This window comes from Pseudogymnoascus destructans (assembly GCF_001641265.1).
Source record: "Pseudogymnoascus destructans isolate 20631-21 unplaced genomic scaffold scaffold_12, whole genome shotgun sequence".
Taxonomy (NCBI): domain Eukaryota; kingdom Fungi; phylum Ascomycota; class Leotiomycetes; order Thelebolales; family Thelebolaceae; genus Pseudogymnoascus; species Pseudogymnoascus destructans.
Genome location: NW_020167531.1, coordinates 114,902 through 132,676, shown reverse-complemented (window position 1 = coordinate 132,676; position 17,775 = coordinate 114,902). Strand labels below are relative to the sequence as shown.

Genomic DNA, 17,775 nt, shown 5'->3' with positions numbered 1-17,775 from the left:
GAAGGGTAGAGGAGGGTAGCGTTAAGGGTAGTAGTGGGGTGGGAGTGGGGTGGGAGTGGGGTGGGAGTGGGGTGTAGTGGGGTGGTAGTTGTAGTTAGTAGTGGTGTAGTAGTGGTGTAGTAGTGGTGTAGTAGTGGTGTAGTAGTGGTTATAGTAGTGGTATAACAGTGTAGTACTGTAGTGGTATAGTAGTGGTGTAGTAGTGATTATAGTAGGTATAACAGTGGTAGAGTAGTGGTATAACAGTGGTAGAGTAGTGGTAGAGTAGTGGTATAACAGTGGTATAACAGTGGTATAACAGTGGTATAACAGTGGTATAACAGTGGTATAACAGTGGTATAACAGTGGTATAACAGTGGTATAATAGTGGTAGTAAGGCAGCAAAGTAGGGTATGATAGGGTAGTAGGGTAGTAGGTAGTAGGGTAGTAGGGTAGTAAGAGCACCAGACGGTAAATCGGCGATGAGATGGGGGGTAATAGGTGCCCTTTAGTATAGGACTATACGGGTGGTACTAAGGTAGTAAGTGTAGTAGTGGTAGGTAAGTTAGTAGTAGTGGTAGGTTAGTACTAGTGTGGTAGGTAGTAGTAGGTAGTAGTAGTGGTAGGTAGAATTAGTGGTAGGTAGTAGTGGTAGGTAGTAGTGGTAGGTAGTAGTGGTAGGTAGTAGTAGTGGTAGGTAGTAGTAGTGGTAGGTAGAATTAGCGGTAGATAGTAGTGGTGGTAGGTAGTAGTAGTGGTAGGTAGTAGTGGTGGTAGGTAGAATTAGCGGTAGATAGTAGTGGTAGGTAGAATTAGCGGTAGATAGTAGTAGTGGTAGATAGTAGTAGTGGTAGCACCATCTATCCGTATGGCTGGCTGGCTGGCTGACTGTCGTTGGATGATGAGGGATGAGGGAGGGATGAGGGAGGGATGATGGAGGGATGATGGAGGGATGATGGAAAGAGCCATTTAAAGCCCCACTTCGGCAGTGCCGCGGTATTCAGTCTATACCCGCACCATCCATACATGCGATGCCAAGTACGAGCTTGATCGATTTGATGCGGGTGAGACGCGTATGTACGCCCAACTGACTGTACTCTACTGCATCTCTCCTGTAGTATGATAACAGAGTCGAACGCCAAAAACAAACCCCACCACACCAAACAAGGTACAAGGGGGTAGAAAGGGTACAACTCCTCCAAAACGGGGAGCAGACTGAAACAGCAAATGAAAAAGACGTGGGAGGGAGGGGAGAGTCGTGGGCCGCCACACGGTATCGTCGTGATCGTCGTGATGGGTATTGTCGTGATTGTGATGGGTATCGTCGTGGTCGTGATGGGTCGTCGTGATCGTCGTGATGGGTATTGTCGTGATTGTGATGGGTATCGTCGTGGTCGTGATGGGTCGTCGTGATCGTCGTGATGGGTATCGTCGTGATCCGTATCGTCGCGATTGTCCCACCAACCCACCCACAGCGCCACTTAAACTGGGGGGGTGAGTGGGTGACTGGGGCGACTGTTTCCCGCCTTCATCAACTACCGTAACAGTGGTTAGAATACCAAGATATCTGGATAACTTACCAAGATATCTCACACCCATCCGATAAATTCCCCATAAACGTTATAATTCCTCAGCGTCATCGAAAACGCCACCACCCATTATATTTCGTGTCTCTCTGCTTCCCCATCCACCCCTTCCCACTCCAGCCTGCGCCATCAAATAATCATGGCTCTAGAACAGGGACAAGACACCGTCTCGCTCAACTCGCTCACTCTCACTCACCTCCCACTTCCCACTTCCCACTTCCCACTTCCCACAGCAGAGCGTATGGTTTCGTCGCTTATCACATGCACTTTCCCCGTGGCCCTAATCTGCGTCGGCAAATCACCGAGGCTCACCCATGCGCGATCGAAGGAAGGACGAGGAAGAGACGAGAGAGAGAGAGTGGGCCTTTCGCATGTCTGACGCGCACGATTCTCTGTTACCCGAAAGGAAACCACACCACAACCACACACACCACTTGACTGTTTTGTGCAGAGGATTATGAGATGAGGCTGCTGCATAAGCAAGCAAGCGTAGGAAATCAGTTGTATGGTATGGTATTTCGATGCGGCGACATACGGATTCGTCCTCCAGCATGTCATTTGGCCGAAAACCATCACCAGTCACGGGGTGGGCAACGTCTCACAACAGCCTTGCGCTGTTGCCGCACCAGTGGATTTGACATGTCTTTTCCAATTCCGCATCTCCGCGGTGATGCTGCTGCTGCTGCTGCTGCTGTCCTTGGGCCCAAGTTGTGCAGCGGCATCTCCGCCCTATCCCCTTCCTTTCCCTCTTTTCCCCCTTTCATCTTTCATGGAGATAATAATGGGACGATGATGGGGATGGGCACCTGAGATGAGAGACATGGTACTGTAGGGCAGAGGGCAGGGTGAGACTGACCTAGCCAGTCGTGCCACGGCGGCCTGAACAAGAACTGACTGCTCGTAAAGAGTGGCAAAAATGGGCGGCGCTGTCGATGGCCGCCCAGCTAACTAACGACCACCGCAACAGTGATGCCAGTAGTACCCGATAGAGCGTCTCCTTGTAAGGACAGAGTGCTTAACCATGAAGTCTATCCAACCTTAGTCCTGAGTTAGTCCGTCACATGCGCGCCTCAGTAGCCTTGGGAGATACCCTACTGCTCAGCACGCGATTCACGTTACCACATACCTATGTGGTAGGTACACACACACATCATCGAGCCCGAAGACCCATCGCACTATACCGCATTACCTCTACGGTGGGTTGATGAGGCTGTAGATCCTCATGTCCCTGCAAACAGTAAACAATGCGGGGTGTGAGACATGCCGTCCGTCCCTATCCAGTAACAGCCGGCAGATAGGAGAGTTCAGTGAGATCAAGTAGTACTCGCCGTAGTAGTGTACACTCCGTAACAGTAAACTCCAACGAAGAGAGGCAAATCGATTACCTAAGCCTCATCGCCCAAAGATATAGGCGCAACTGAGATCCGGTGCTCCGATAAGAAGAAAGGGAGGGGGGAAGCGCTACTCAGACAGACCGAGACCGTTGACCGCCGCCGTTGATCTTAGGGGTGCCAAGCGGCTAGATTGGCAGATGAGTGTCGTTCATCCGTTTCGTTTCGTTTCGTTTCGTTTCGGTGTCGTCGTTTCGTGTCGGCACGCGTCCACGGCAGTAATACTGATCAAGCCCTTACGATCTTGCATATCTGCAGTGCATCCACCGTCGGGATGGCACCCTCCTTCGCGGTTAGCCCGGAATGGCGTAACGAGGGTACTGGTGTTGTGCTAGCAAATTTACATCACGTGACTAGTATTAAACCCCTTAATAACCGTTTAAGTAGCGATCGGGCGAAGCGATCACTGAACTTCCCACCTAAAATTGAGAAATTTACAAGATAATAAATAACTCAACAACAACTTCATAATATATTCTAAAAATGTGTGTGTATCCTTATATATACACGTAGATTCCTTTTAAGCTTTAAAGCAATTAGACTAGTAGATATTGAAATATAAAGACCTAGTCTAAATTTCAGTGCCTAAACTTAATATCTTAAGAACTACTGAATAGATTATTCCTAAATGATTAGGTACAAATTCAACTAAATAGGAAAGGCTAGAAATACATTTTTAATATATATTATGAAGTTGTTGTTGAGTTATTATCTTGTAAATTTCTCAAGTGGGAAATTCAAAACTTCATATACACATATATTTGACTTAAAAAATTTAGCTTGTAAGCTAGCTGTATAAGGAAGTTATCAACAAACTATAGATTTGCTATACTAATATTTTGTATGGCAAAAACTTAACCCTTTAATAACTTATGTAAAACAACGCTAATACAGTTATAACTTTCACATGTAATAGAGTACTGTATATAGGTCCTATGTGTAAGAGGAATATGCTTTGGTAATTTTATTAATGGAGTTATAGCTGTTCCACCCGTTAGCTGTTCCACCCGTTACGCCACGACTTACGTTATGCCTAAATCGAGCAACACTCGCCAGGCGTGGTCTAGGATAAAAACGTGCGTTGGGGGTTGTTGTTGGTTTGTTGGTTTTTTGTTGTTGGTACAGGGTCATAAACTTTGGGGGCCTGGAAACTTTACTCTGGGGGGGCTGTTGGTTGTTGGTGGTTGGGTTGCAACACAACTTGGGACCCACGTGACGTTGGGAACCTTATTTCCACCTGATGGGTGTTTTAGCGCCTGGTGTGGTTCGCTTATCGATTAGAAGTATTGGAGAGTTCGACCATCGATATCGGCGCATCTCCAGCGGCGAGTCTGAGTCCATTGGAAACCATTACACCAACCTACCTCCATTCTTCTCAAGCCCACTATCATCTTAACCGGACAAACAACCGCAATAATGGCAATCGAAAATGCAAACCCCACAATCATCAACGTGGACGAGCTGCCCACTCGGCGGGGTAAACCAAAGTCCCTCACCAAGGAAGACCATAGCATCCTCTCCCTCCTCACGCCTACCCCCAACCCAGCCCTCCAGATCTACCTTGATGGCGAAGAGCCGCTCTCTGACGCCGAAGATGAGTTGACCGAGGAGCCGATTGATGAGCAGGAAATCTACGGTTCGTCCATAACCCCTTCCCCGCCTTCTCCAATTCGCCTCACCTTATATATCCACGGTCTGATAGATGAGCCTCAACTAACACCCCCCCGGACCTCATCTCCACCATCTCCGACCCCGAACACCCCCTCTCCCTCGGCTCCCTCGCCGTCGTCAACCTTGCCGACGTCTTCATCACCCCCTCCTCCCCCACCCCCACCGAACTCGTCACAGTCACCGTCCTCATCACCCCCACCATCACACACTGCTCCCTCGCCACCGTCATCGGTCTCGGCGTCCGCGTGCGCCTTGAACAAGCACTCCCGCCAAGATTTAGAGTCGATGTACGCATAAAGCCGGGGACGCATAGTCAGGATGAGCAGGTCAATAAGCAGTTGGCGGATAAGGAGCGGGTGGCGGCTGCGTTGGAGAATGCGACGTTGTTGAAGGTGTTGATGACGATGTTGGAGACGTGTGCGTAGGGGGGGTTAAATTGGGAAGGGAGAAGGAGGAGAAAGGATTGCTGATGGAGACGCGGGATGTAGTGGTGATGCATGGGGAACCCAGAGGGATGAGGATCTGGGGATGGGGAGGGGCGAGAGTGGGATTGACGACGCCGTACTCTACAAGGAGATCCGGTGCTCACTGGTGTGCATGGGCAACACCTCGATACGTCAGCGCCGCTTTCGGCCAGGGTGGTTGAGCTGAGTGAGTCGATCTACCTATACGACCTCGTGTCGCCAAGGATCAAAGCTGGGCATGGATCTACGTAACAGCAACAGCAAGCCATAGGCTGACATCCCGGTCTAGACGTCAAACCATCACCACCACCATAACCAGCACACACGACCCCGTCTTCCACAGCACCACAGGCATGCGAAATATAGATAGATACTCTACATATATACATACACACACAGCACACCACTGCGGTGCATATAATTACCCCAAAAAATTATACACCTAAAATACCAAGCCTCCAACAAACATGTAATAACCTTTTGGCAATTACCCGGGGATAGGGCCACTCATGGGCGCGGCATTTCTGGTCATCGGGCCTTCTTCCGAATTTATAAAATTTTCTCTCTTGCGGGCGTAGGGATAGTACGGGGTTGGGGGAGGCGGATGACGCGGCTCGCGCGGGCGGGTGCGCGGTTAGAATGGCATGTATGTATGCACACCCACCCGCATACTATTGGAGCTGATTCGTGGATCCGGAGATTTACACCCAAAATCGTATGGGATTCTCCGGCCACCGGAATCACTCTGCTTGGCAGTGGTCGACAGAACAGAGATATCTCAGAGCAGAATACAGTATATAGCAATATAATAGAGTCAATTGACTTATCTAAATATCTCACCGTTCTACGTAGCTTATATAGGTGATTCCTGGGGAGTAGCCGAAACCCTGAGCTTTGGCTTACCCCCACGGCAGTTGGTCATAGCGATAACTGCGGCCAAGCAGGCCAATGGGATACCCTTGGGAAACGCTCTCAAAACAGGGCTAATTCCTTGGCAAATCCCGGGATTTCCCTGGAATCTCAACACATATCTGGTGTAGGTCCCACGGGGATAGGTGATACCCAAGACACGTGGGTGACAGCCCGACGCGCTGGTGTCAAGATGAGGTAACTTAGGGCAAGTCCCCTTCTGAGTGAAAAAGGGGCAAGGTAAACGGACTGACACCGTGCACTTACTCGCTACGCACAAACGCCGCGGGCGGACGACTGATGTCCGTCCGTCCCATCCAGACCGGATGGTGGTGTGGGATATGTCCCGGGGATGATCCGGTGAGGGTGGAGGGTGAGGGGGTTTGAGGTGTTGTTTATGTTGCCCCTGAGGAGGTATGTGTTTTGTAGGGGCGGGCTGGGGATGCTTGGGTTTGTGATTCTTATTTTGTTGATATCTGCTCCTGTTGCCGTCGTCGTTGCTGCCGTGTCGTTTGGGAGGGTGCTTCATTTGGTGGGATGCTTTGGCTTTCAATGGCAAAAGGAGACCATGTGGCCTCTCTATTTTGTTTTTCAGTGCAGCAGCTCGGTTTAGGCATTGTGTCAGGGAGTTCTCGAACTATTCACCTGTAGCTGCTAGAGCTCACTTTGAGTTTCACTTCAGTAACTCGCTCAACTTTATTTTCTCGATCCCGAAGCTTCACTTTGATTACCCCCCCCTGCGGGTTTCAATTCTTTTGTCAATCCGGAATCTTATTTCTTGTGTCTTTTTACTACATTTCTCAATTCTTTCCCAAACCAGAATGAAGTGCAATTCAGGGGGTGTCTACGCCCCGAGCTTTCTCAACGATCGTTTGCTATCCATTGGTGACTTGGGACTATACCTACTCTCTAATCCCTATGTCCGAACGAATTGCCTTGGGGCATATTTCGTAAACCGAATTCTCCTATTTATCATGCCCAAGCCTCAGCTATTGTACATTGTCGGAGAGTACACGGGGCCATCGTACGAATCTCGAACATCATTTCTCCTCGGCCTATATTCATCATCCAAGCTCCTCACCGTCCCATCACTCAACACATACACCTGACTGCCATTAGAGATCCTCCTGACCTCACTCCTAGCCGCCCTCCCCCGCCAATGCCACAACAACGTCGGGCTAGGAAAGCACACCGAATCCGTATCAATATCCAAATACACCCTCGCTTCCCCACCCGCATACGCCTCCATACACAGCTCCCACCTCCTATCCAGCGCCAGCATCCGCGAGAGATGGCACGCATGCAGCAGTGCTGTATCTCAGTCGAGGAGCTCATCTCAGCCCATTTCTCGGAATCGGACTCCCGGTATTCCAGCGGATCGACGCGTAGTATTACATCCCGACCCGGCGCAGCGTTGATGGTCAAGTTCCAGATCGGGACCTGGATCTCGAATGGGAGGTAGGGGAAGTAGTGGAACTCCTTCAGTTCCGGTGGTCTGGTGATCTGGGGACGGGGCCAGGATTTGATGCGGGTCTGGAAGCGGGTGTTGGAGATGTGGTGGGGCGGGGGAGGGTTCCAGGGATTGAGGGTGAGAGGGCGGGGATGAGATTTAAGTCGGATCTCGAGAGGGCGGTGGGAGAAGCGGTGGAAAGTCTTCAGTTCTATGATCTTGATGATTCGAGGGCGGGGGTGTTTGAAGGTCCGGGGGGGAGATTTGAGGCGTTGGAGTGCGTGGTTCCTTCGCTTTAGCTTGCGGATCTTTATTATTGCTGTGCGGAGACGGGCCTTTGGTTGTTTTATCTTCTTCTTTTGGATTGCCTCGGTCTTCTTTGGCTTGGACATGTTGGTGGTGTTCTTTTGGGGATTGTGGGTGGCTTCGGTGTTGATGGTTGGGGGAAGAGCTGATGGGAGGGTTATTACGTTTTATATGTGCTCGTTCATTTGCTTGTTCTGGTGGAATACAGAATGGAATTAAAAGAGGGATTCTTTTGGAATCATCTGTCGACGGGTTTAGTCTGTCTTTGTCTTAAGCGGGTTCACTCTGCGTCCTTCTGGTTTTATCCGTGGTTGCTAAGTTTATGGCAAACAACAAGGGCACATAACAGTCGGCTCGGTCTCATGCTTTTAAGTTTTGCATGAAGGATGTTATACAAAGATACTATACGTTGGCAAAGGGGTTGTGATTGATGTGTTGTATGTGCTATGTCTGTTTGGAGTAGGTGGAAGTATGGGAGTGTATATGTATGTGCTGAATTATTATATCGGACAATCTCAAACTATTCAGTACATCTAACCTCTCCCTCCTCCTATTTTACCCTCCTTTTAACCCCACCATTCTTCACCTACCCCTCAACCTAACATGCATCATCCCCACCACAGTCAGTAGAGACACAAGAGGGCGAATACACGAGCACGGTATAGAGAAATAGTATCTGAAATTCTCACGGCGTCGCAGCCGCTACAAGCTGCTAAAATATATAAAGACCACCATCTCAATTCTCTAAGCGACCTGCCTACTATCACCATACCACCGACAACATCTACCCCAAATAGTGAACCCAATCCGTCCTCGCATCGACATACACCTTCCTCCCCTCTGCTTAATAACTAGGTATGTCTAGCGTCCAGCGATCCTGCGCCAGCAGCCGCGAGAGCTGGCATGTATGCAGGACCGCCGGGATCACGGTCCATGTAGGAGAAATGATCTCGGTCCACCGCCCGTGAGCTGGGCCTATCTGCAGAGCTTGGGGAATCGAGGAGTAGCGGATGATGAAGTCGCGGCCTGGGATGGAATGGATGGCGTGCTGCCAGATCATCGTTTGGATCTCGACGGGGAGGTTGGGGAAGCTGGGAAAGGAAGTTAGCTGTGTGGGGGATGGGACCGGCATCTTGAAAAAGGGAGGGGGGGGTGCGGGGATCTTGATGGTGTCCTACTTTTGGGTTGTTGCGCTGTTTTGCGAGGTGAGAATGTGGTGTTGGTGTTCTTCTAGGGGTTGCTGAAAGACTTTTGGTGTGTTTTGGTGGTTCTGTGTGGTTAGGAGAGGAGTGGCAGGGAGGTTTTATATAGACCTGGTCATCTGTTTATTATGAGAGGAGTGGGAGGGAGGTTTAAGCCGTCTTATATAGACCTGGTCATCTGTTTATTATGAGATGAAACTCAGGAGAGGGGGGTTGTTCGTTCGAATCATTTGAATCATTCGTCTTTTGTGGGTGAAGCAGCCGCCGTCTTTGTCTAGAGCGGATACATGACAAATGAGAATTCGAGAACAATAAACGAATGAATAGATATTATTCTTTGTGCATTGTGCTTTGTATGTCATTGTGCTTTGTCTACTTATGATACTGTTCGTAGGAGCTAATTATTGCATCTGCTAAAAGGACTTGGTCGTGCTAAATACACTTGTACGGATACTAAAAGGACTTGGTCGTGCTAAATACACTTGTACGGATACTAAAAGGAAGCGACTGTCCAAGGATAAAACTGTGCTGGGACATTGCATTGTTCTTGGATACCCTTTGTCATTAAGCAGATGATCTATCCAAATGGCCCTCTCTCTTTGAAACCCACTTGAAATTTCCAAGACATAATCAGCCTTAGTAGTCTTTCATGCACTTCTCCCATCACCACTCCAGTAAAAAAGGGGGCGGATACATGAGCATGGTATAGAGACGTAGTATTCAAGATACCGACCCCGCCGCAGTTGCTACAGGATGCTAGAATATAGTATATATTAAAGGCCACCGTCTTAAGCCGATGAAAGACCTACTTGTTATGACCTACCTATTATTTCCTATCACTGGTTTTGCTACCACCGCCATTCTCCCGCTATATCGCCGCCGCAGCCGCTCCAGTATGCTAATATATATATATAAAGACCACCATCTCAAGCCTCTAAGCGACCTACTACAGTCATCATACTACTGATAACCCAAGTAGAAGATTGCATCCCTCTTAACATCGATATACACCTTCTTGTCAGCAGTAGCATCATTAGGTATGCCTAGCGTCCAGCGCTCCCGTGCTAGCAGCCGCGAGAGATAGCATGCATGCAGGACTGCTGCTGGTATCATGGTACGATTAAGAACCTCGGCCAACAGCCTGTTCGGTCCGTAGCATTGGAGTATACCACGGCCTGGGATAGAATGGATGGTGTGCTGCCAGATCATAATTTGGATCTCGACGGGGAGCTTGGGGAAGATAGGGAAGGAGGTTAGTTGTGTGTGTGGAGGAGAGGGGGCATCTTGAAAAAGGGGAGGAGACTGCGGGGGGCTGCGGGGGGTCTTAATGATGCTCCTTAGGTTAGGATGTGGCGCTGTTTTGTGAGCGAGAGTGTAGTATTGGTGTTCTTCTCAGTGGTTATTGCTAGCTGTTTTTGGTGGATTGTAATTTCTGTCTAGGTAGGGAGGAGAGGGGAGGGAAGTCCATATAGTAGGTGTTTTTTCGAATCATTTATCCGTTGTCTTTGTTTAAGGCGAATTTAATGTCTATTGTTCTAGATTAATGTATTGTTGCTTTGACTATGGCGAATGAGAAAATGGGCACAATGAATAGCTAGATCTTGTGCTTTGTGCTTTGTATAATGGATATTGTACTTATGACACTGTTTGTAGGAGCAGATCGTTGTGGATGCCGAAAGGAAGTGACTATCTAAAGATGGAAAAGGCTACATTTAGTACGTAGGATACTGTACTTGGAAACTGTACTAGGACACCGTTCAGGTTTTACCGTTAGCACCCGCGTGGATATTTCCTTGTTCTCGGACATCCTTTGTCAAACAGATGATCCATCGCTACGTACGAATCTATCAAAATAGCCCTCCTCTTTCAGAACCCGTCGAAGTTTCCAAGACACAATCGGCCTTGGTAGTCTTTCATGCTCTTCCCCCTCCCTCACCCTCCCATCCCACCACTACAGCGGCACCAAACCCAAACTCCTCCGCAAACCCCACCCCCCTGTCACCCGCCTCCGCTCCAACCTGTATCCCCATACTCTCCCATACCCTCTTTTTCACATCCTCGTCCTCGATATCAAGGCCTGGGAAGCCGCCGTGCACGGCGGTGAAGCGGACGCGAGTGCGCGTGGGGGAAGGGGTATCATCTGTTTGAGTCGTTAGTTTTGGTCATAACTTGAGTGGCCGATTTAGGATGTTGGAAGGGTTTGAGTGGAAAAAATAGGAAGGGAGGGGACAAATGGAGGGGTAGAGGGGAAGGGAAAGAACGCACATTCGGATAACTCCACATAAACGCAAAACTGTTCATCCCCTTCGGCCTCTCGTGCGGTCTCCAATCACCGACCCCAGAGGGTGTGGGCATGATAGTATCTGCCACCAGGAATCAGGAATCGTGCAGCAGGACCATGGATCCGGGAAAATGGCCGCCTACGGTGATCGCCTTTGCTCCCGTTTCCCTTCCCTCGTGGCCAGGGATATCCAACTCGCCTCCCTCCCCATCAATGAACCTCCTCACCGGCTCCTCCCGGCGCGGCTGCTCTTCAACGAGCCACTCCTTATCATCCCCAGCGAGATAACCGGACATTTAAACACCGCCGCCACAATAAATGGGTGCTGTAAAAATGAGAATGTGAAATCACAATCCCGACCAGACCGCCCAGATCGAGTATGGAGCTGACGAAAGAGGGCGTGAGGAGAGTGATGCAGTCCTAGAGAATGTTGCCGGCGGGTGTGTGGACGAGGAAGGCGCGTTGGCCGATGGCGAGGCGGGGGGAACTGTGGATAATGGAGAGGGAGGGGGCGTTGGGGTGAGGGGAAAGGGAGCTAGTGTGGTTGAGACGGAGGGAGCGGAGGGTGGTGAAGGATTGGCCGGTTGGGGGGACGTATTGGCGGGCTAGAGGGGGTTAGCAGTTGTCAGAAGAAGCGTAAGAAGTGTTAGAAGTAGCAGGGGGGTAGGATAGGATGGGTGCTATGCAGTGACCCCTGATGGAGGGTGCTTGCATGATCGATCGAGGCAGGAGAGTGCATGGTGAGATCTGAGATTGGTATTTGAGATGTGGAAGGTGGGCGGAGGTGAGATCGCAAGCGAGGAACGATCATCGCAGATGCGACAGCTTGTTAGGAGAGCTGCATTAGAGGTGCCATATTGGGTACCGCATGTTGCGCAATGAGAAGGTCGTCGCGGGAGTACAGGATGTCGTTGTCTGTGGTGGTCGTCATTGTGTTGATGGGGGGGTGATGTGTTGTGGATATGTGGGAAAGTGATTAAGACAGAAAGTAAATGAAAATATGGTATATATATGTAAAAGTATATGTTTGTATGTTTGTATGTTTGATGTTGACCCTGATGATGATGATGATATAGCAATGGTCAGGCCATCAACGACAACGATAAGGCAAACACTGGGCCGCGGAGCTACCCCGCATTCTTGGCTGCAAAGCACGGAGCAGAACCGGCGGTCTAGTCCCAACAAGGATAAAGCGCCATCTGGCTATCGCATACCTTCGGCTGGACCTATCAGTTTTGGGGAAATGCGGTAGTATAAGAATGGCGGGACCCCTCGATTTCGAACTTACTCTTCTATTTACTCTCTCTTGGCCCTCAAAAAATCCCCCCATTCCTCCGTCTTCTAATTTTAACTTGTACCTTCTAAATACCTCTGCTCAATATCCCTGCGATATGGTGTTTATAGCTGGCTATCTGCAGCACCGCAGGGATTGGTACGTTTCTCCAATTCTATTGGAGTGCGGGGAAAGTAGCTGACGAGCACCGCATGATAGCAAACTGAAACAAAATGAACGTGCCGAGAGGATCGCTGCGCTTACAAAGTATCATGGTGCATTTACTGCCTCGGAACGTCAGGTCCTAGATAAGTCGGTCGAGGAGCTCGTCCAAGATGTCCAGAAGGAAGTCGTCCAGCCCATCGATGTCCTCCGCGCATACGGCAAGGCGGCGCTGAAGGCGCAAGAAAAGACCAATTGCTTAACAGAGATTATGATAGGTGCCTGTGAAGGCTGGTTGGCCGATGGCTCCATAAATCTCAAAGGGCCTCTGGCAGGTATCCCCGTCAGCTTGAAGGACTCGAATGGTGTCGCTGGCTTTGACACGACGGTTGGCTACTCCAGCAAGGTTGGAAACAAGAAGCCGGTTGACGGTCCGTTGGTGCGCCTGCTGAAAGATGCTGGCGCGGTGCCGTATGTCAAGACAAATCTCCCAATAACCCTACTCAGCTTCGAATCTGCCAACGATGTCTGGGGCCGCACCACGAACCCGCATAACTCAAAGTATTCGCCCGGTGGCTCAACGGGCGGCGAAGGCGCATTACTCGCCTTTGGTGGTGGCAGAATCGGTATTGGCTCCGATGTAGCGGGCAGCGTGCGCGCACCCGCTCACTTCTCGGGAATTTACAGTTTACGTTGCTCGATCGGTCGCTGGCCAAAGGCAGGCGCCGATACATCGATGCCGGGCCAAGAGGGCGTCCCTAGCATCTTCAGCCCTATGACTAGGACCATGGGTGACCTGTCGTATTTCACCGAGTCGATCATCGGCATGAAGCCATGGAAATACGACCACTCAGTCCATCCAATTCCATGGCGCTCTGACATCTCAGAGGCCATCAAGAAGCAGAAGGTCCTCAAAGTCGGCATCCTACGCTCCGACGGCGTCATCAACCCCTCACCAGCTTGTGTCCGCGCCCTAGACAAAGCCGCCGACGCACTCCGCGCCCAAGGCCACGAAGTCACCGAGCTCTCCGGCATGCCAGACATGTACGAAGCGCTTGAGCTCGCCTCCAAGCTACTGAACTCGGACGGCTGCCAGACATTCGAGTCCTTCCGTCGTCCCGGCGAGTGGGTCGACCGTGGCGCAGCGCAGATGAGCTACTACGCCTGGCTTCCACGACCGATTAAGTGGCTGTACGCGGCATATGTTAGGTACGTGCGTCGTGACCCTGTGTGGGCTGGTATTCTGGAGGGCTGGGGTCCGAAGTCGGCGTTCGAGCAGTGGAAGCTGGTTGCAAGGCGCGAGGCGTACAAGGCGCGCTGGCATGAGTGGTGGGAGAGGGAGGCGAAGGTTGATTTCATTCTTACGCCACCGAATGCGACGCCTGCGGTGCCGCATGATGCTATGGGAGATGCATGCTCGAGCTGTGGCTACACATTTTTGTGGAACTTGGTAAGCAGCCCATTATTTGTCCTGTTGGGAATGCAGCTGATTTTAGATTTAGATCGACTATACCGCCGGTATCGTCCCGATCACGCACGTTGACCGCACGCTTGATGCCCTGCCTGCGAGTTTCCGTCTGCGCAAGCTGAATGGTGTGGCGAGAGGTGCGTATATGCACTACGATGCCGATGCGATGCACGGCCTCCCCGTCGCCGTGCAGGTAGTAGGCCGGAGACTAGAAGAAGAAATGGTCCTGGCAGCCATGGAAAGGCTCGAGGATGCTTTGGGAGACGATAAGTATCAATTATTAGCGCTTGACTAGGTGGTATTTGTAATGGTCTATTGAACAGCATGTTGGCCGGCGTATAGTATCCATTAGCATAACGGAGTCAAATATATCAATATCACAATATACAGCCCCTCAGATCTTCCTCGCCTTAACCCTCAACCTCATGTACCCCAAATAATACCCCCCGCCCGCACTCCCCACAACCGTCTCCAACGCCTCCACCACCTCCTTCACACACTCCTCCCTCTCCTCATCCGCTACCGCATCCAAAAATAACTTCCCCATCAACCTAACCCACCCCTCCACTCCACCTCCAGCACCCTCCTCACACTTCGTAGGCCGATACTCTAGTTCCACATCTTCAACGGCAAATCCAACCTCCCCCAATACATTCCTCATCCACTTCTCATCCGGAAAAAACCACGGATCGACCTCTCGCGCGCGCTTCATCCCAATTCGCCGCGCCACGACTGCCAAGAGCGTAGCCTCCATCTCAGCCACATTGCCCTGGCCGCCCGTCTCAAACACAAGCCTTCCTCCCGGCGCGAGGGCGGCATGCGCACCGCGGAAGACGTCTACGCGCGACGCCTCATCACGGAGAATCCAGTGCAACGCCGCGTTAGAGAAAGCCTTCGTGAAAGCCCCCTTTTGTAGGGAGGGGGTAGACGAGAGATAGCGTGCATCCAGGACAGCGTAAGTTGTGTTAGCTGGTGCGGAGGCAGTGGCGGTGCTGATCATAGAGGCAGAGGAGTCGATGCCGTGGAGGGTGCCGGTGGTGAGGGTTTTGGCGAGGTCGTTCGTGAGGATGCCGTCTATGGGGGTTAGTGGGGGAAAGGCTTTGGGGGGGGAGGGGACGCACCACCGCAGCCTATGTCGAGGATTTTGTCGGTGGGTTGGACGTCGAGCCATTGGACTACTTTGGTGGCTAGTTTGGGGACGAAGGCGGCGGCGTTTTGGTAGGCGGCGGATGACCAGTTGTCCGTTGATGGGGTGGAGGTCGCCATGGGGGTTGATGGGGGTTGGCAAGGGAGTTTGGGATGAATTGGTTGCAGGTTTGTTGGATTATGATGTGATAAGAGGGGTCTTGAAGTATGATATCACAGGCCAAGTTATCTGATGAACAGAGAAAAATAAAATGAGGTATCAAGGAAATAAACGAAGGAGGGAAATACGAAGACTTTATATGCAATTCCTCATCCCAGGATTACCGTCTTACCTACCTAGGAAGCTCAGTTCACTGGCCCATGTTGGTTATCAATCGCCCTCTGAGGTCGAGGTGGCTTCCGATCTCGGAGCCGTGCTGTCATGGCGCCCTTGTAGCACTGGGTCCAGGGGAAATACTGTGTCACTATGAGCCCACTCCGTGTCAAAATTTCTCCTATATGACTGATTGTTCATTTAATCTGAGTTTGGGGTTTGTTTTGTTTTCACGTTGACTAAGATGTGTTGGTGAGGCAAGTTTTCGTGGTGGTGTGGAGTCTATGTGGGGTATACGTCTGTAAATTAACGTCACCTGGTCGTCCTGGGCAAGAACCAAAAATATAATGCGGTATTTTAAAGCACGAGTAATAGACTCTAAATTATGAAATTAACTTTATTGAAGTCTATATCGGCATCCTCTCGGACATTCTTCTCCACTTGATGTATGCCTCACTATTGAAGTAAGTACTTGTCACGGAAACATTGGGGCACCCGAACGAAGAATCATAGTATATTGCCATAGTATATTGCCAAAACAATCGCAAAGAGAGAAAGAGAGAGTGATGCTGAAGATATAATACAATATATGTGCTGGCATGTCTCAGTCTTTAAGACGTTTTAAAGGGGTATATAAATCCAATCTATGCCTCTCCTCCTCAGCACGCCAACGACAGTCTGTTACATTTTATTCCAATCTAATCGGTCCCCCAATACAATACGCCAATACTGCCTCTTCAAAAAGCTATACGTCCAGTCAAATCTCAAGCGATGCGTTCTGTTCTCTTTATACTCGTGATTTGCGCCGCCTTTTGCGTCGACATGGTGCATTCAGCATGCAACTACGACAGCGGTTGCCAATGTCGTCCAGGCTCAGGGATTCAAGGCCAATACTGTGGTTGGTGTCCGCAAATAAATACTGATAATGGAAAATAGTCCGATATGTACGTAGACGGGGGTTGCTGTCGTTATGGCCCCCATGCCTCTTGTGCCAACGAAGATCAGAGCAAATGTGGTACTATTTAGAGCAAAACGAGAGGCCCAGTGTATGTATTGACTTATGGCTATCAGAAACAAAAAGAACCCATACTGATCTATTTAGAGGAATTGGCCATCACATGAGGAGGACCCGGGCTAAAGTTTCAATAGTTTCCCTCGAATGGTGCGTTGATGTTGTGAGTGGAAGGGAACAAAGTGTTAAAAGGTTATAGTTGGCAGGCGGATGTATACTACATCGGCCATTGTTTCTAAATACGACCAAGCTACTTGTGCTGAATTAAACTTTATATGAGTTTTGGAGCAGGGAAGGCTGAGATTAAAACATCGCAGCCAACCAAGTCCCTTCCTTCGCGTATGGCTGGCCTCACCGAAAGGGTGTCAAAGAGCGAAGGGGCAGTCACGCGCGAAGTGGCTATGCCAGAGCATACCCCTTGTCTTTCGTCGGTTAGGCACCAGCTTCGAGGTTATGTATATAACGTTATAGGGGTCCTCTTTCGCTATGGCTCTGCATGTGTTGCCATTTGATACGATAAATCTCGTCTCAGTTCGTCGTAAAAGATGAGGGTGTTCAATACAATAGCGCTTCCTTAGCACCACCGTCTTTGCATATAGTCCTATCAACAATGGAGACCCACTCTGGTATAGCGATGCGAACAGGACCTTCCGAGATGAAGCAAAGTTAACAAGCCCCTTTTGGCTTCATCGGTGGATTGGGACTTACTACAATGGCACTATCGTATGTAGATGTTTTATTGCTCATATTCGAGATTCGCTTGCGTCCGAAGTATGATGCTCGATATAAGGCAGATATATAGTACGTTTGCTAACACCGACTACAACTACAGGAAGTCACAGTAGACGTCCAAAGTGACGGCCTTTGTGGGAATCAGCGTACTCATTTCAATGAGACTTACACCGGTGTTTCGTCCATCCTCAGTGTTGGGCCAGATCCTGAATATAGATACGGGATAATCTTTCTTAATCCATTCATTTTTCTGTTAGATGGCTGGGCTCCCAATACAACGCAGACTAGCCTTTTAGCCAACCGCACCGCAAAATCATATCTCCCACCAGCCGTCAAACTTGAAATGGAGAGTGCAATAAATTTCCGATTCGAAACTGTCAACGTCTTACCCTGGGACCTAGAACCTGCCCTCCTCTGGCCTACCTGCGAA

At 50.1% G+C, this 17,775-nt stretch overlaps 6 protein-coding genes across 6 annotated transcripts; 3 read left to right on the top strand and 3 right to left on the bottom strand.

Annotated features, from left to right (window-relative positions):
• The first annotated feature begins 4,283 nt into the window (after nt 1-4,283).
• On the top strand, nt 4,284-5,518 carry VC83_06363 (uncharacterized protein). The gene is made up of 2 exons (XM_024469964.1): nt 4,284-5,278; nt 5,381-5,518. Exon 1 carries the CDS (start codon nt 4,373-4,375, stop codon nt 4,922-4,924), a length of 552 nt encoding a protein of 183 aa, XP_024323690.1. The 5' UTR covers nt 4,284-4,372; the 3' UTR covers nt 4,925-5,278; nt 5,381-5,518.
• A 450-nt stretch (nt 5,519-5,968) lies between these two features.
• Nucleotides 5,969-7,544, top strand: VC83_06362 (uncharacterized protein). Its single transcript, XM_024469963.1, has 2 exons — nt 5,969-6,450; nt 7,144-7,544. The coding sequence occupies exons 1-2, from the start codon at nt 6,398-6,400 to the stop codon at nt 7,460-7,462; spliced, it is 372 nt and encodes a 123-aa protein (XP_024323689.1). The 5' UTR covers nt 5,969-6,397; the 3' UTR covers nt 7,463-7,544.
• Nucleotides 7,545-8,600: 1,056 nt separating this feature from the next.
• On the bottom strand, nt 8,601-11,535 carry VC83_06361 (uncharacterized protein; the record flags this gene model as incomplete). Its single annotated transcript, XM_024469962.1, has 5 exons — nt 8,601-8,847; nt 9,920-10,188; nt 10,914-11,098; nt 11,224-11,251; nt 11,383-11,535. 5 exons carry the CDS (start codon nt 11,533-11,535, stop codon nt 8,601-8,603), a joined length of 882 nt encoding a protein of 293 aa, XP_024323692.1.
• A 124-nt stretch (nt 11,536-11,659) lies between these two features.
• VC83_06360 (uncharacterized protein) lies at nt 11,660-11,953 on the bottom strand (the record flags this gene model as incomplete). Its single annotated transcript, XM_024469961.1, has 2 exons — nt 11,660-11,844; nt 11,932-11,953. The coding sequence occupies 2 exons, from the start codon at nt 11,951-11,953 to the stop codon at nt 11,660-11,662; spliced, it is 207 nt and encodes a 68-aa protein (XP_024323691.1).
• A 461-nt stretch (nt 11,954-12,414) lies between these two features.
• On the top strand, nt 12,415-14,537 carry VC83_06359 (uncharacterized protein). Its single transcript, XM_024469960.1, has 3 exons — nt 12,415-12,671; nt 12,732-14,124; nt 14,177-14,537. Exons 1-3 carry the CDS (start codon nt 12,499-12,501, stop codon nt 14,435-14,437), a joined length of 1,827 nt encoding a protein of 608 aa, XP_024323569.1. The 5' UTR covers nt 12,415-12,498; the 3' UTR covers nt 14,438-14,537.
• Nucleotides 14,537-15,408, bottom strand: VC83_06358 (uncharacterized protein; the record flags this gene model as incomplete). Its single annotated transcript, XM_024469959.1, has 2 exons — nt 14,537-15,216; nt 15,264-15,408. 2 exons carry the CDS (start codon nt 15,406-15,408, stop codon nt 14,537-14,539), a joined length of 825 nt encoding a protein of 274 aa, XP_024323570.1.
• Between the last annotated feature and the right edge of the window lie 2,367 nt (nt 15,409-17,775).

What these genes read in the sequence shown, in the direction of transcription:
- VC83_06363 (XM_024469964.1), top strand. Translation starts at nt 4,373, where the DNA reads ATGGCAATCGAAAATGCAAACCCCACAATCATCAACGTGGACGAGCTG.
- VC83_06362 (XM_024469963.1), top strand. Translation starts at nt 6,398, where the DNA reads ATGTTGCCCCTGAGGAGGTATGTGTTTTGTAGGGGCGGGCTGGGGATG. An exon ending in GGCGGGCTGGGGATGCTTGG is followed by an intron (nt 6,451 to 7,143) that starts GTTTGTGATTCT and finishes CCTCACTCCTAG; the next exon opens with CCGCCCTCCCCCGCCAATGC.
- VC83_06359 (XM_024469960.1), top strand. Translation starts at nt 12,499, where the DNA reads ATGGCGGGACCCCTCGATTTCGAACTTACTCTTCTATTTACTCTCTCT. An exon ending in CTGCAGCACCGCAGGGATTG is followed by an intron (nt 12,672 to 12,731) that starts GTACGTTTCTCC and finishes ACCGCATGATAG; the next exon opens with CAAACTGAAACAAAATGAAC. An exon ending in ACACATTTTTGTGGAACTTG is followed by an intron (nt 14,125 to 14,176) that starts GTAAGCAGCCCA and finishes TTTTAGATTTAG; the next exon opens with ATCGACTATACCGCCGGTAT.